General features: G+C 36.6%; 1 protein-coding gene across 3 annotated transcripts in view; it reads right to left on the bottom strand.

Annotated features, from left to right (window-relative positions):
* PCDH9 (protocadherin 9) overlaps positions 1–18382 on the bottom strand; it is a 708940-nt gene that overhangs the window by 242628 nt on the left and 447930 nt on the right. For 2 of the 3 annotated variants that reach the window (XM_076363055.1, XM_076363065.1), the window contains one exon: positions 17260–17461. In XM_076363055.1, coding sequence (XP_076219170.1) covers positions 17260–17461 — 202 coding nt within the window. The remainder of the gene's footprint in view (positions 1–17259; positions 17462–18382) is intronic. The other variant, XM_076363071.1, reaches the window with a different exon arrangement.

Here is an 18382-nt window from a genome sequence, read left to right as displayed (position 1 = left end):
GCTGAATAGAAATGATTTGATCAGTACAGTGTATCAAAGAACCTACTATGCAAAAAAGATCTAGAAATACCCAAAGTGCTTCATAATTAGCTGATCATTCTGGTGCTTCCTAAAACCGCATTTTTGGGGTAAGGAGGAAAATCCATGTATGTCTGTGCACACATGGCTGGAAGTTTAGATTGCTATACTAATTAACTTTTTATTCCTGATCATCAAACAAATGTGCTTACAATGATAACTAAGGACAACTTTCCTCAAATGTCTTGCCTGAAAAGGCAGCACCTTGAAAAAACAAACCCCAACAATGAAAATCATTGCTTTTCTTTCCTTTAAAAATGTCCAGTTTCTATTATGGGGCACAACGAACTGTTACAGTAACTATTTTCAAGTTACTTGCAGTTTGGCCCTTTAATACACACATCAATGGCTGAGTCTGACAAACCTTTCAGAATGCAGATTATCAGCAAATCTGATCCTCAACTACAGAAAGAAGCTCTAGATTATTTTCAATTGTTTATTTTCATTTTCTTTTTTTAACTGGCTATCTCTCAGGTATTTTAAACTGGGACTTTACTGAAGTATCATCCACAGACACACAATTAGCTACACCAATCCACCCTTTTTGATTGTGACCGGCTGATTCAAATGATCAAAGCTGTGGAATAAACTCCATCAAAACAAAAACAGTGTTAATGACTTCGGTAGACACTAAACCCAAGTTTACAGTCACTTATCTGTGCCAGTGGAAAAGAGATTTGAATTTTTTCATCCAGTAAAATAATTTAAATGATGCAATTATTTAATCTGGGCTAAGAAGTAATATATGCCAAATTTATTTGAAAAAAAACCCAGTATTTTGTTATCTTTAACATATTTTCCTGAGACTGAATATACCACTCTGTATGCCTGCCACATTAAAGAGATTTATTTGCATATGACTTATACTTTAATTTCAGAACGTATAGAAATTATACACATTTGAGGAAGTAATACCACATATGATATAAAAAAGAAAAGGAAAAAAAAAAAACAAACTGTTCTTATACTACTGTTAGTGTTAGCAGAGATGTTCAATATGCAAATATTTCCTCAATACATATCGGAGGTCAGTGCTATCTGCTCTTAAGCATTACATCTGACACCATGACAGCCTAACACCATTGGCTAGTCTAGACATGCTGCTCAGATCTCATATCCTCAACCTAATTATAGAGATTTTAATGGGCAACCAGGGTAGAAAAGTAGAATACTGCTGTCAGTGAACTGCCAGATTTATGAGATGCCATATACCTCGTAGCAGAACACAACATTGAGTAGGCTGGCATCTTGTGATAGGCAAACACTTGACAAGACCAAAAAGGAAGGAGGCTGAATTAAGCAATATGACATTCATCTTTTCCCCCAGCTAAGTGCTTTCTTCCTCAATTTGCGTTGTTTTCCAGTTTGGTCTGGAATTTCACAGTTTTCTGAGGACAAGCATTCTTCTCTTCAAGTTTGTTCAGTTGACAGAATGATTCATGGACATTTTTGAGCCATAAATAAAACAGCTTTCTGACTTTTGAGCAGCACAGAGCTGTTCTAAAATGTTTCAATGTACATGGAAGAATTACCTATACCAATGTCAGTTCTCCGGCACTCCATTTTTCATATACCATGCCTACGCTGTCGTGCATAATCTATCGAGCTGGCAGTTTACCTGACAACTTTCAAGCCATTCCTTTCTCTGCCTCTCCAGTAACACCAGTCTAATCTCTCTCCTTTTCTTTCCCTGCACTTGTGCAACACAGTAGGCAATCTCAACACTCACGTCTGGACCTGCCCCATTGAAAAATACACTCTCTTATCACCAACCCAAACATATTGATTTCTAAATGAAAGACATGAGATATAGACAGACATCAACATACAGTGCTACCAGGATTTATTCTTTTAGTGTGTGAAGACCCACAGCAGTGGAATTAAATTAGACAGAAGAGTAGAATATACTTTTAGTCAAACAAGCAAGCAAGCAAGTGAGAGATAGAGACTTATAAAAGGTCACAGAAAATGTTCCTCAAAAAAAGAAAGACTGTGGCCCATGAGTCTCTTTTGTACTGAGATATCTTCCAAAGGATCAAATTGTTCTTTCTTAAATGTTTCTTTAACTTTTATTATGCTTTTATAAAGATTTTTTTTTTTTTTTTTTTAAATTTATTCATGTATGTTCTTGTGGAACCAGCTGGTCACCCTTCAGCGCAAAAGTGAATAAAGCATGCAAAGCAACTTACTACTTGGCCATTCTATGATCCTTCATCGTTTTTTGCTTAACCAGACTTCTTTCAAAGTATAACTCTTTCATAATAATGTTGTCATTGTTTGCAGAATAACATGGATAAACTCACAAGTGTCTCTAAAGTTGTCTTTTTCATCCTATTCTCCTCTTTTGACATGACCTCTTGTTCCACCATTTACATAGAGAGTAACTCAAAAATGCTGTCTGACTTTCAGGATAGAAAGTGACTATTAACACATATTTTTAATACCAAACTATTTGGATCTATTGGGAGGCATGACTCATATTAAAGGCTAGGAGGCTTAAGTGTGCATAATGCATAATTAGGGTTAAAGAGACTATTTTTGTTAGGTATCCCAGAGATGAAATGGACAGGCACCCTATCCCTAACACAGCAGTCCATATATTCAGAAATAGAGCTTGTGAGCATAGGCTCCTAGCTAGAATTTATTGAAAATGTGACCCTAAGAGTCCGATTCCACTGCACAGAGTATCAACAGAGCATAACCACTGATGCATCAGGTTATTTTAACTACACCCATCTTTAAGATCAGTCATGCTATCTCTTTAAATGCTGAAGGGAAGTTGGGTAGCCAAAGGTCAGTATCATTAGTTAAAATCTAGATTATCTGAACTTCTCTGTACCCTAGCTGAACGTGTTATATCTATGCATGTCAGTATGCATATATTTGCATATATTTATGTTACAGCTGGCATAATGACCTATATTAATCTATAACATATGTTAGATATTTTCACTGTTCTGCAAAAAGTATCATTAATATGTCTCCAAACAGTGTAGTTGCTCATGCAAATAGAGATTTATATTATTAACTATTTACAACTGAAAATATATGATTTCCATTCATAATGAAGCAATAATAAAGGACATGTATGTATAATATTAAAAAAAAAAAAGTTAGACCTGGAGTAATGGCACAAAACAATTACCTCACACTATTCGTTTCATTTCTCATGAAAAAAAAAATATATAAACTGTGAAACTATCATCCAAACAGCTAATCCACACTGTGGTGTGGATGATTATTTTTGAGTTATTTCGTTCCTCTTCTGAATGATCCAAGGAATCTGCAGTTAAATCAGCTGAAAAAGGCAGCAGTGCAGGGAAATTTTTGATTACACTTTTAATTTCACAAGCTAACCTACAAATGACTTTAAAATTGCTGGTAACACTACAGTACTACTAACCACCTACACACTTTTATTGAAAGGCTGTAGCTACAATCCATTAGTTAATGACTATGCTGTGCTTGCCAGATCACATTCACACTCACAACAACTAGTAAGTGGCTGGGTTTCAAGGGCCTTGAAATAACACTACCAATTAAAACCAGCCTCTTTTGTTATATTTTTGCAAAGCCAATGTACTTAAAAACAAAAAACAAAAACAAAAAAAAAACCAAAAAAACCCCCACCCAAATTGTATTGACTTCTCTACTGAAAATAAAATTGATTTTGTATGCCTTTGCTGTGTTACAGTATGAGTCTTTGGCAATATTGAAATATGTGCTTACATATTTTAAGTACATTTTAAATTACAACAACTTACGTGTTTTGACTAATAAACTGCTTTCCCTTAAATTCAGTAGTTGACCACTGCTCTTTAACAGAAAAAGATTTGTTGATATGCAATAAAAGCTAAACATCAAAACTAGTCAATTATTCCATCACACTAATGTCAGTGATATATATATTTTACATAAGCAAAAAATGAAGGACATGTAAAGTGATAAACATGCATACCAAGAGTTTTTTGGATTAAAAAATATGCAGTGATTATAAAGTTGAGAAGGTTTTCATTTTTTCCAGTTATTTTAGATGGATGAATCATTTATAACTGATGCTTTTATTTAATATAAAAGTATGTCTTCAATAGCTATCTCCATTACATTTTTCCATAAATGCAGCTATGCAGTGAAATACTTCAGTACTGTTCAGTAAGGATAAAGTAAAAGAAAGAAGTTATTCAATCTTTCTCAATGAACTTAAACACTTTCTTTAGATCTTGAAGACAACACAGATCTAATCTAAAAGAGTAATTGGGCATATCACCAGGAAAGCAAAAAGAATCCTTCTCCTAAGTAGTACGCACATAGAATTTAATTTCAAGTTTTATCTTGAAAATTACATTTTTGTGGGTTTTTCAGGGTGAAGAACTTCAAAACTGTCATAAATATGCTAAGAATATTTAAGCATGCAGTATTTGGATGATAGTTCAGTAATGTAAATTTCTTTAAAATGATAGGTGAGTTGGCCCATGGAGAAAGAAATGTATGATATTAAACAGTATGTCTACATTAACTTTCAGGAGTGTACTTCTGACACAAATGTCCTAGTCATCTCCACTTGACACACTTGGGTTTGTATTGTGAAGCCCTTTTGGAGCACAAGAATGGGATTCCTTTTGGATGGAATGAAACCAGAATTATTCTCCAGTAACTAATGGGCATTCAGTCCATGGGACCACACAAGTCAAGAGTAAACATCAAAGAAGAGTATGCAGTAAACGTTGTGTCCTTAGCACCAGCTGCTTCACACTCAGACCTGTTCCTACTGTGTTGTATATTACTTGCTAATGTAGCTACAACCACACTGATTAAGGTATAAAAATAATATATAGGTATATGCAAGAAGTTTTTTTTTTTTTTCTACTTTCTCCCAAAGATGACCAGATGTTACTAAACAGAGAATAACATTTTTTTTTAAATTTTATGGTGAAGTAGCATCTTTTTGTTAAAACTGCAAAATTTTCTAACCTTCCTGAAGGGTTGAAATATTATTTATGTCTTTATTTATCTATTTAATTGATTGCAGATGGGGAAAAAAACAAGGTTTCAGGCTTTGGTAAAGATTTTGTACATATTTCCCTTTCCTTGCCAAAGGTAAATATGTCCTAAGTTTGGTTGCTTATGATGTTACCACATCTGGATGACTTCTCTCCAGAAGGCATGCCTTCACCTTGGCACCAAAGAATAAACAAATGTAACATGCTGTGTATGGTGAACACAGTAAGCATTCTATTATTATTTTCATTCTCCCTACTTATCTTCTTTTAACACATATTTACCTGGATCAGTAGACTAAGAAAAGGTTCAACTATTTCTAGAAGGTTTACTTATATAAGTTTTACACTGTAAGTATCATTCCTTATTTGTTTCCATCTACTTAGTTCATCTTTCCTCTCCCCCTTCTCCTCTTGTTTAAGACAAACAGATCATGTTTATGCACAGAAACTTAAAGCATTCCTTGGGAAGGCAAATATTTGAAAGAAAATAGAATATTCATTACCTATATAATAGATAACTTTCAGATCTTGTTCAGGGAACCTCCCTTCATATGCATGGATTTCTCCTTAGATTTACAACAAAGAAGCAAATATAAAATCTAAGAAAAACAAAAAGACAAAGCCATAAAATAAGTACAATAAACAAAATGAACACCTAGTCTCTGGACAAGACTAGGTCAAATCTGAAGACACTGGTATATAAGAGTATTTCCTAAGATGACACACTTTTTCTACCAAAGGACTAGATTTCCTTCCTGGAAAGCAAAAGCTTATCAAGTTATTTGCTTTAAGGAAGGAACTCAATATCCTGTGACTGGATTCCATGAATGTCCCATATGAACATTCTTAAAGAGACAGTCAAAATGCAAAATATTCACTTCAAGACACGTTATTTCCAAAAATGGCATGAGACTTATACTACTTACCAGACAATATTTGGCGGTTGTTTGGAGGAAGGAAAACTGATTAGAGAACAAAAACATTATTAGAAATTTTTCTTTAGAACTGTGCTTTAAAAGATAGCATGTTTTAACTTCAGTTATACCAAAAAAAGAGGAAGAGTAAGGTACGCAAATTGGTATTTGTGTTCAATTAGTACTGTAAAAATGAGGCAGGAAATTAAAAAATATTTTTTCCTTTGAAAAATGTTATGTGCAGGTAGGTAAGAGTGTTAAATCTCCCAAAAGATAAGAGTATTCCCTTAGCAACAAGAACACCTGGGATTCATCTCACACAAAAGGTTGGATTTGTTGGAATCAACTAAATTTTGGTGTCTAAGCTTCCCCTATACACAATGGCAATCTAGTCAACATAGTCTGGAAAACTATGCCTCTCACATTAAAGTAGACACACAGGTTTGGTAACTGAGTGGGTATATAGACTCAGGTATGATATTGACTAGGTGTCCGCTGACAACAATGGGAGCTCAGATTATCTAACTCACACCTGAATGAGTTATAGATACATAGAGAGTTTACATATAGAACACCTGCACTCAATACCAGTAGTCACCTAAATCTGCTAATTTCTTTCTGAATGAATCTCAACCTAAACCTCACTTCTCCTGCCTAACCATTAGCATGCAATGCCAGTTTAGAAATATCCTGGGGTACCTAAGATATATGCATGTGGATGTCAAATGTGAAAGAAGGGAGCTCAGTTAACAAGAGCTAGGTAACCTCAGGGTATTTCAAGTAGCACCATATGCCTATGTGTAACAAATTATTTGAGCCCTATACATCTACATTCTGGAGCTAAATTCCATCCCAAATATCTATATATGAGTTTGGTGTTTGAGCTCCTATTATACTCAACAGAAATATGGTAAATGGACTCTAGAGTGAAAATTAGCCAACCTGTTTTAGCTACCTGCTTTAAGAAGAAATGAAAGCTCTAGTGCTCAACACATTAAAAGGGAGCTTAGACACTTAGCATAAAGTTTTAGATCTCTACATGTAAGCATCCAAATTCAGGAGTCTATAATATGGAGCTGAGTTCCATCATTAATGTCAGGAACTAACACACACACCTCTTGGCTACTTTCTACAGCCTTCGTTCATAACCTGTGGTGGGATATAGGCACTTCTTTATGAAATTTACTTGACCAATTTCAGATATCTACCTTAGGAGCTAAAGTGCTTCCATATCTAGCTTCTTCCACTGCACACACAAAGTACAAGGCTAGACACGCCATCGGTCTTATTCCTTTATTATGTTCTTATGAAGCCTACCGTGGTCTATATCTCTCTGTGTAAAGAGTGTTTAGGCAAACTAGTGTAGGTTTTGAGTCTCAATATAGATGCCTTATAGTTGCTTTTGGTGTAATTTGAGATATCTTTTCATTACCCTGCCTGGTTTCCCATAGAAAATAGCTCCTGTGGCATATATGCCAGATGTGGATGTGTTGCATACCCTATGACATCACAAATGGCACTACAGTGTTATATTTAGGCAACTGGATTAGAAACCAGTATGGTTCGGATTGTACATATTTACGTTTATTTTGGTTTATATATTGTGTATGGTACTACACAAGATATCCTACCATAAATTTACAAGTTTATAATTCATTTACCTTAGAGAATACAGTTTTTTCTTTCCTTTTTTCACATCTGTATTGCACAGTCTATACAAGACAAATTTAATTAATTCATAGGATTGCAGAATCACAGAATGGTTGAGCTTGGAAGGAACCTCTGGAGATTGTTTAGTCCAGCCTCCCTGCTCAAATCAGGGTCAAATAGAGCCATGCCCAGTTCAATTTTCAAAATGTCCAAGCATGAAGACTCCACAATCTCTCTGGAAAACCTGGTGCAGAGTTCTATCACCTTAACGGTAAGAAAGTGTGGGTGTTTTTTTTTCCTTATGTTTAAACAGAATTTCTTTGTATTTCAGTTTGTGTCCATTGTCCCTTCTTCTTCCGTTTGGTATACCACTGAGAAGAGTCTAGCTGTATCTCTACTCTCCTTACCCCCACCCCATCAGGTATTTGCACACATTAATAAGATCCTCCCTAATCCTTCTCTTCTCCGGGATGAACAGTCCCAGTTCTCTCAGCTTCTCCTCATGACAGATGCTCTAATACCTTAATCCCCTTTGTGGCCCTTTGCTGGACTTGCTCCATATTTCCATTTCCCTTCTGTACTGGGGAGCCCAACACTGTACTCGGCACTTCAAACGTGTCTCACCAGTGCTGAGCAGAGGGGAAGGATCATCTCCATCAACCTGCTGGCAACATTCTTCCTAATGGAGTCCAGGAGGTTGTTTTCTTTTCTTCAAGGGTGCATTTCTGGCTCATGGACAGTTTGTTGTCCACCAGGACCCCCAGTTCTTTTACTGCAGAGCTGCTAGTCGATCAGGCCCAAGTCTGTGCTGGTGCAATGGGGTTATTTCTCCTGCATGGAGTTATTCCTTTCATTGGAGACATCAGCAATTCTAATTCCACTTACAATTTGCAACCACTTGAATGTTGAAATTAACAATTCCATGCTAAACTTGACACCTTTATTCTCACAAATATAATCTCTCTTTTAAACAAGTGTTTGCCATTGTGAATAGGAGTTGCACTGCTAAGACTCCATTAGAAACAGAATCTGAGACATCAGAAAATGAATCTTAGTATCAATGTAACAAAGAGTCATAGCTGGCAATAACAACTTTCATTGAATTTCAGAAAAAGCAACCTCAAAAATCTCAAACAAATATTGCTGCCATAATCACACTATCACACTTTTAAAAGGTGCATTGTCTTGCATATAGTTATCTGATAGAACACCTAGAATGCTGATAAAGCCCTCCTAATATATTTAACCATGATTAAAGATATATGTATTCAGTTGTGCTCTTTACTTTTACTTCCTATGGAAATTCTCTAAAGAATAGAAAAATCTGTTGCTGTTTTACTGCAAAAAAGTACAGTTAAATAGCATGCTCATGAGGCATGGAAAAATACCCACCCAGGTCAAAATAAAGAATGATAAAGAGAGAAACTGATTTTTTAAAAGTCTGTGTTTTAGAAGAGTTGTGGTTTATTTTTCTTATTGTGAATATTTAACTTAAAACTCTTGACTATGTCATTCATCTGTAAAAATGTTAGAAAGGACTGAATGATTCACTGTTCTTTTTTGTTCTGGCCAGATATGGGACTAATATTCAAAAAAGAAAGAAAAAATAAAAGTGCTCAAGAAAAAAATATCACAACATTCAAAATACTACAAAGAACTAACCGAGGTACAAGATGACTTGAGCACCATGTCTAAATTATGGACACCGAATATCCAGTTAATCAAATAAAAGGTGAAAGTTGATTCAGTCGAAGTCAGTAAGCATTGGAATACTGTTTTCTCTGTCACTGAAGACCATTAGATTAAGGAATCATTCTGAAATATATGCTGTAGATACAAGCAGAATATATGCACTTTTTTATAAGTTATTGGCTAAGATTTCTGACCTGTATTATGCAGGAGGCTGTACTAGTCAAAATAGTCCCTTGGGCCTCAAATATCTATACACTTCTGGAAGTCAAAGACTTCCTGTTGACAAAGGGTGGTACAGTCTCACAGACAAGAGCTAGACACTGAAGACAAATGCTTTCAGACTGGGAATACAGTATCTACTTTAAAACTCTGGTGGTTCAACCTTGGCTGGCTGTCAGGTGCCCACCAAGCCACTGTATCTCTCCCTCTCCTCAGCAAGAGGGGAAGAAAATAAGATGAAAAAGCTTATGGGTTGAGATAAGGACAGGGAGATCACTCACCAGTTACTGTCACTGGCAGAACTGACTCAACTTGGGGAAGATTAATTTAATTTATTGCTAATTAAAAATAAAGTATGATTGTGAGAAACAAACAAACAAAAATACAAAACTAAAAGCACTTTCCTCCCACCCCTTCCTTCTTCCCAGGCTCAACTTCACTCCTTCATTCCCTACTCTTCTGATTCCTCCTCCCCCCTGCTCCCTGCCAGGTGGTGCAGGGGAACAGGGAATGGGAGTTGCAGTCAGTTGATAACACTTAGTCTCTGCCACTCCTTCCTCATCTCACTGTTCCCCTGCTCCAACACAGGGTCCCTTCCAAGGGATACAGTCCTTCACTAACTGCTCCAGCATGGGTCCTTTGCACGGGGTGCAGGCCTTCAGGAACAGACTGCTCCAGCATGGGTCCCCCACGGGCTGCAGCTCCTGCCAGGAGTCTGCTCCTGCGTGGGCTCTTCACGGGCTGCAGCTTCCTTCAGGGCCTATCTACCTGCTCCAGTGTGGGGTCCTCCACGGGCTGCAGGGGACACCATGGTCTTCTCCACAGGCTGCAGGAGAATCCCTGCTCTGGCGCCTGGAGCACCCTCTGCCCCTCCTTCTTTGCTGACCTTGGTGTCTGCAGGGTTGTTTCTCTCATATTTTTCTTACTCCTTTCTCCCAGCTGCTGTGCAGCTTTGGGCAGCAATGGGTCTGTTTTGGTGCCAGCAGGAACTGGCTCTGTCTAACATGGGGGCAGCCGCTGGTCTCTTCTCATAGCAGCACCTCCTGCAGCCCCGCCCCCGGCCCCAGCCTTGCCATGTAAACCCAATACAAACACCAAGGGAAATAAATCACTGGACTATTTTGAAATACAGGCTTGATTTAAGAAATCTTGTGTGAAATTCTATGCACTGTGCTATGACAGAGGTTTGACTAGATAATGATAATGCTTTAAAACTTAAAAAACCTATGAATCTCTGCAGTAGATTCGGGCTTACTGTGATAAGAAGAAAAGCCTTGTGAGAAGATAACTCTTTCCAATAGGAGAAAATAACTCTTAGCAATTCCTTAAATCAGTCTTTTGTTTTAGCCTGCACCACTGGCAAAAGCATCTGTGGCTTTAAACTGTCCTAGGTATCAGCAGCAATGGCAGTCACAGGCACCAGCTTTCATCTAATGTGCAACCTTCCCCTTCCTTTAATCCTCTAACCCTTCTAAATTTTTCTTACAAGTCTGAATAGTCCCCATGCCCCATCTAGCCTTTTCAGCTCACTGCTGAGGACCTGCAATTTCTTGTCTTGGATGACAGCAGCAGCTAGAAAGTTCAGACACACTAGATGTTCATCTTACAGAAGCGATGGGACAAGTTCCCCTCTCACTGCCCATTCAATGGCTATGCTGTCCTGATTTACACTCCAATTAGCTTTGGTGTATGGGGGCAAAGAGTGGAGAACAAGAACAGATGTAGGACAGTGGCTTTTCTAAACCAAGACAGTTTTAAAATCCTCACTGTAATGAGGCAGCAAAGAGATGTAAAGAGATAGCAATACCTGTTGTGCCTCTTAGATTTTATTTCTCTTTTTAAAGAAATAAGTGCATGGGCTAAGATTGAATTCAGACTTCAGACTATTTTATAGCTCTTCAGTACGCTAATTCACCAACTTGACTCCAGTTTTTCTTACTCCTACTTGCCTGTAGCTAAATGTGACAGTGTTAGATTCTGTGTGAGGTATGAACTTGTGTTTAATGAAATAGAGGAAATGACTCAAAGGCAAATGTTCCTGTTTTAGTTCACATAGAGTCTCATATTATGAAAACACAAGAATAACTATGGACAGTGATTTATCTAGAGATAAGCACTAACAGAGTAACATTTCTTCTTACACCTTAGGATGTTCAGCTATGGACTCCAATATTACCGAGTATGACAAGAAACTTTTGAGGCAGAAAAATGAAAGGCAGGATTAAGCAGAGGGTATGCCCGCAAGGTTAAACCATCATCACCTACTGGGTGTAATGATAGTGACACTGTAAAACCAAAGCTCTTTGCATGAAAGGCTTAGCTTCTCCACATGGGACCCTATCATATGACCAAGTGTAATACAAGACAAGTCTTGCCATTACTCTGAACTTTGATCATAATTAAACCACTGCCACAGAGATATTCCTACTTATTACTGGAATTATAGTATGATTTAATACCCCTGACATCACTTGACTAAACCACCGTAGTATTAGGTTTAAAATGTGGGAACTCAGGTATTGATCAGCCACATTTAGCCATACAATTTTTAATGTACTGGAAATAAAAAAGCTATCCACAAACAGTATTATTGGTAGACAGAATTATAACACTACTTCCAAGAATATGGAATTGCTTTGGAATCTGTAATTAATTACGTAGGATGTAATAGAATATTCTACTTAATTTGAAGGTCATCCTTTTCACTTAGTAAAAAGGATGACCTTCAAAACAGTGTTTTTGTTACAATTTTTTCTACAGCTCCCTGTTTTTATAAAGCTGTTACTTTGTGTCATGTAACATACATTGATACTACTTATTAATGAGGTGTAGAAACTAGGCAAGCATTTACTTAGCTTCATAAACATATTTCAGAAGACATAAATATTATATTTCTGTCTGGTTTTAAACCATTGGAATTATTGCATAGATTCATCCACAGTGTATAGTAGGTTTTCTCCCCAGAGCAGTTCTAACACTCCACTAAATATATGCTATTCCTCTTTATCTCTTTGAAGAAAAATGAATCACATCCACAGCTTGCAGCTATCAAAATGTGATTTATCAAGCATTTTCATGAAAGTGCATATTTCCCCTTCTTTACACTAGGAGGCACATTTTTCCTTCACACAGCTCTATCGCACAGCTCTGCTGCATGAAACCCTTAGAAACGTTAACAATTCCAATCTAAATTTAAGTCCCTGACAACTTTTACTAAACCACAGTGAAAGAAGAATTATTCGCTAATAAAGTGTTGGGGGTTTTTTATGCCAATGAAAACCACGCTTATAGCAATGAAAAATAACATTCTGCACCTGACTGCTGGCAAATAAAAACACAGTTTTCTTTTGAGTGATTACTGAAGAAATAATTCACATTAAAATACATCAGACAGCTGTACACTTTTAATGTAACTGATGATAAAGAAGATGTTTGTGTTAAAAGTGTACTTCCTGATACGCACACTTAAAGCCATTAAAAAGCAGGATTTTTGGTAATAAGAGAGGCTATAAAGTCATACCAGTAAATACAATTTTACAGTGACCTTTTTTTTTTAGATCCTAAAGAAACTTTATGTTTTCTAAATTCTTATCTGACATACTAAAAGGTAAAGAACTTTAATCAGCTGATTGATCTTTGGAATATCTTCCTCTAGTTTTTATAGGAAGTGTAATAGTGTGTGTAAAAACACACCCTTCAAATGCAAATGACAGTGTTCATTTGGAGAACACGTGAGGTCAGCTTTCCACACACCAAAGCACAGTTCAGATTATGCAAAACCATTAGTTTCCAAGAAATTAGAAAATCACCTTTTTGGTATGTGCCTTGTTTTGTTTTGTTGGCTTTTTTTACAGACTCTCAACACGATAATATTTACAATCTTTCCCTTTTGTTTGTCATCATGATGACAAACTATGGAGCCAGATAATGTCATGCTGCTTTCCCTTTCTCTTGGCCCATGCTTCTGGCAAAGTCATGGTCAGCAAGGCAATTACTGCACTTAAATGCAATAAAATGTTGTAACATACACAAGGCTTGCCTTACAAATCAATATTGTGCGCAAAATTAAATCATCATAACCATGACTCTTGAATAACGAGGCTTCTGGTAGTAAATTTGAATTACTTGTTGTTATTATCATTTAATAATCCATAACAAAACCACAGTGCTGGTGTTACTCTGTAGCGCTATGTTCTTTTTAAACATGGTGAATTGTTGCTCACTGATGGAAGAATTCTTATAAAGCCTATCAGGTGCAAATGAGACAAAGGTGAAATATAAGAAAGTTGCAACTGGCAGGTTAACATCATAGTCCTCTGACAATCAATTAATACTGATCAATTAACAGTGGTGAAATGGAAAAGATATCTTAGCAAACTGAATGAAACCCTCCAGTGAAATTAAAAGACTCTACAAAGAAGACAGGTTTGAGTGATACAAACCAAACTTGAACTATACACATCACTATTAAAGTTCTTATAAATTTTATTTTTTACTTCATAGTTTTATCTTTTTGACTTTTCCTCATAACCACAGTGAGAGCGTGTGGCTGACAGTGTTAGTGTTTGGCGTCTCTCTTCATTTCAGTTTCCCCCGGTGAGAGAGATTGCTGTTTTAAGATTAGCTAGATGAATGTCTCTCACTATGTATGTTTCTTTCATTAAATCATGTAATTGTAGCTCTTGTGTCTCTGTAGAAGCTAATGATTGCAAGAAAATATGGCAGTAAGTTATTTCATACCTTTGTGTAATAAGTTATCAAGACTTTTAGCTCTTTTTTTTTTCCTATTTCAGGTTTTGAAGACCTGGGCCTTGGTCAGTCTTCAAATATAATTAAAATAGCAACATACTAATATTGAGAAACAATGACTGCATTTTTATTCACACAACTTCACAGTGTACAATAATAAACCACACAATTCACTGAGCATTAAAGCCATTAACCAAAATTGCTCTCACCATGAGGCAAGGACTTTACTATCAGGATTAACATCATATACCCATGAGCTGAAGCAAACCTTTACTTAGAATGAACTTTCATAAAAATACAGTGGGATAAATCTGTATTTTTTGTGCAGATTTTATTCTTGGAGATCATTAGAAAATATTCCCATAAGCATTTCTCTTTCTCTTCAGTTAAAATATTTAAAATCAAACCAAAATATTGTTCTGCAACATTTATCAGCCAAAACTGGCAGCAGTACATGTACATGGTAGTACTACTACTCTCCACTAAGACTTTTTCCTTACTTTACAGATGTATCTTTTACCTCAGCATGCCCCAAGTATTTTCATAGACAGCAATCCCTTAAACAGCCACTGAAATGAAACTATCATCTCTACTGTTAAATACAACTGTTTAACAATTCACTGCAAGAGAACCAGAAATTCTGTTTAGAAGTGTTAAAGAATACAATGTTGAAATGATACTACATCAGTTATTTTAACCATGAATGTATGTAAATACCCACAAACTAATTTTGCCCAATCACCAGATAATATTTTTCTCTTCTGAAAATTGCCACAAGATCTTCAATAACCATAAACTGCTTTAAACTCCGTTTCACATCTCATCCAAAAACTTGTGCCTCCAGTAGCAAAATAACTTTTGACACAATACCTGGGCAATAACTTGATACTGAATAAGATATAAAAGTCAAATCCATCTAACGGGCAGCATCACTCCCTTCCTGCCTTGGGTTTTCCTAGGATGATTTCTGTCACAGTAATGACCATATCATTCCCTTCTTAGTCTGTGAGATTTGATGAGGTATAGAATGCACTATTTCAATGTCTGTCCTAATTCAGTCTGATAAAAGGTGAAAAACCTATACTTCAATACTTCAGTAATCATCGGTACAGCTGGATGGTTAGATTTTCATAAATTTGCCATGAATTTAGCATCCCCAAGGCTAAACGGGTGTAACCACAGACATATTAAAACTTTTCATATAGCTTTTAAGAACACGTATTCACTCTGACTAATCTTCTATTAGTCTCTTTATTAGGGATGAATAGATCATCATGATTAATATACTAGGTTTGCACAATGTGCTTGACACAAAATTTCTAACAACACATTTTTAATAACTTGGTATAAAGTTTACTAAGCACATTTTTCCTAACTCTCCTGGAGAATTTTTATGTCACATTTTGAAGAGATGTGCAATTCAGAGTCAGTGAAGCCAATGTGACGGTGTCAACATGCAATGCTGCCTTAAAACTCCTCTCTGATCTTGTTAAATCTTTCACACGTCTCATACGTGGTCAGAGAATTAACAGGATAATTCCACTTAAGCTCCTCGCTTGCTTAAGCAGACATACATTCTTGCTCAACCCATTCATAGTTGCAATTCTTTTATAGTTCTTTGTATTTTGACAGATTTAGGGTTTAAGATCATAGTTCCAACAACATTTCTGTTTTGGTAAAGAAAATAAAATGCAGGTCTCATTTCAAGAAAAAAAAAAAGGAAAGAAGAAGGGGAAAAAGGAAAAGGAAACCAGAACACGACTCTGAGACAGTAAAGCATTTCAAATTGTTTCTTTGTAGAGTCTCACCCAACACACCCTCTCTGTCCTCCCATAAAAGTATGAGAAAAATGTTTCTAAGGTCAATATTCCACCATTCGCATTCTCATCTACCGTGATTTAAATGTCATAATTCAGATCCAGCTCTGCCCAAATGGGAACATGTACCTTAATATTGTGCATCAGATCCCAGGGCCACCTTCTCTCCTGGTTTGTATGGGCCTAGTGACAACTTAATCATCTATACAAAAGGGAGAAATGCCAGGGGGGGGAAACTAATTCTTATTTCTATACTCCTGGGATGCAAAAGAACTCAAGTTCAATTACCTTCCAAGAGCACAGATCAGACTTTTAACCTTTGTCTCCACATTCTAGACAGAAAACAGGAGGCCTAAGGGCAGTGTTACCACCTCCTCCCAGTTTTCAGTATGTGCAAGTCTCCACATTCCAATGCCAAAATACTAGTCACAATATTGGTTAAGACCTCGCTTCATTTTTTAGTACTGACTGTCACAAACACTGCAAAAATGTATATCTATTATAGAGAAGGAAAGAAGAAGAAAGGAAGAAATTCCCAAACCAGACAAACTGCACATACTTAATATTTGTACAAAAATGCATATCTGACAGTTCCAAAAAGCAGAACATCTCGTCATTCCAGCCTAACAAAGAAACCCTGTGGTTCTTGCTGTTAGAAAGGGAAGCTGTAGGTGTGTTTGTTACAGAAATTTGGATTCTTTAAATTTTTCAGTGCTTCGCTGATTTACTGTTTTCTACGTTAGTCTAACAGATAGCACAACCTCCATGTCCTTGCTCTTTAAATGTGTGTTTAGAATGACTTTCCTAAACCAAAGTCCAATGCTAAATAGCAACAGCACCACAAACATCAAGAAAAGCTTGCTACTTTGTAGGACTTCCTTCTTCCCAGCTGTTCTCACTCTACTGTGCAATTTGTCTGGAGCTGTTTTTTCTCACTGGATATATTTTTGTTTCTACAGTCAAATTGCATGGGGCACTTCAGGCAAACTACATTATTTCCTACAAAGCGTTATGAGCTATCATGAACGAATATTCATGTATGTGCTTAAAAACATCTCTACCATTGCAGAGCTGAAAGGGATGAAAAATAACTGAGTTACCAAAGCAACTCAGGTAAGCAGAGCACTGACAGTGACTCACCCGAGTTGGGGTCGGAGTTGCCATCAGCTTCAGTCCTCTTGTCCGGTGAAGCCTGGTCGTAGAATTCGTCCTGTGGCTGAACCAGAGGGAGAGGGTGTGAGATCAGGGTTCCACCACCCACCGGCTCGTGGTCTCCCAGACCACTGTCACTGCAGCTTTCCTGGGAGCCATCAGGGAGGTGAAATGTAACACGGCGCTGGGACTACAAAGAAGAGCACAGGACATGCTGATTAGTGCTCTTCTTTTCTGTTCTCCTGACTCTTTTTTTTTTTTTTTTAACTTTTGACATACAAATAGATTCCTGACAATGCTTATGAGGCAATTGTTATTATCATGTTTGTTTGTTGGGGGGGTTTTTTGTTGTTTTTGCTCGCTTTTAGAGCAACCCAGGGAAGATGGCAGGCAGGAGAGCCAAATTTCAAAGGTCTGCACATGCTCATCTGCGAAGTAAGCTTCTCATAAGAAAGTGATTAGTAGACAGTTAGGTATATTTCATATAATTTTAAAAGCATGATCTATAAAAACCTCTCTCTGAGAAGCAGAAACTGTTGCAAACTATGTTATGAAAAGCAAATGACATAAGTATGTATTTCTGTGGTTAAAACCTGTATTATTACTGTTCATACTGGAAAAAAAAGTCCACCAAGTTAAACAAACCAGTAAAAATGGTTGTCATCTTCCAGGAATAGAAGGATCTATAAATACATAACTATAAGGATATTTAACTGATATCAATTATCTAACTAATATGGATATTTAGGATTGATAATATATCTGTGAAATCACAGTAGTCAGCAAAGAATCACAGAATGCAATGATGGAATAAGCAATTATCACACTGGTAAGAGAAATAAAAATAAACAGCACATACTTTGTTCAAAACAACACAGTGAATGAGAGCCAGAATTACAAATTTTCCTAAACTTCTAAAAAAAACCCCACAGTCATCTAAAAAAAAAACAAAACAAACCAAACCAAACAAAACCCTGCAGTGTACACTTGGTTTAGTTAACCATTATTGATTCTGAACTTCTCTCATCTGAAGAAATAACCCGACTTTGTGAATTGTGGACACAGAATGATTCCCCATGAGCTCCAGAGCCGATAGCACTGCTGCAAATTG

Source organism: Aptenodytes patagonicus, chromosome 1 (genome assembly GCF_965638725.1).
Source record: "Aptenodytes patagonicus chromosome 1, bAptPat1.pri.cur, whole genome shotgun sequence".
NCBI lineage: Eukaryota > Metazoa > Chordata > Aves > Sphenisciformes > Spheniscidae > Aptenodytes > Aptenodytes patagonicus.
Note: the sequence above shows the minus strand (reverse complement) of the source record. Positions and strands in the feature narration are given on the sequence as shown.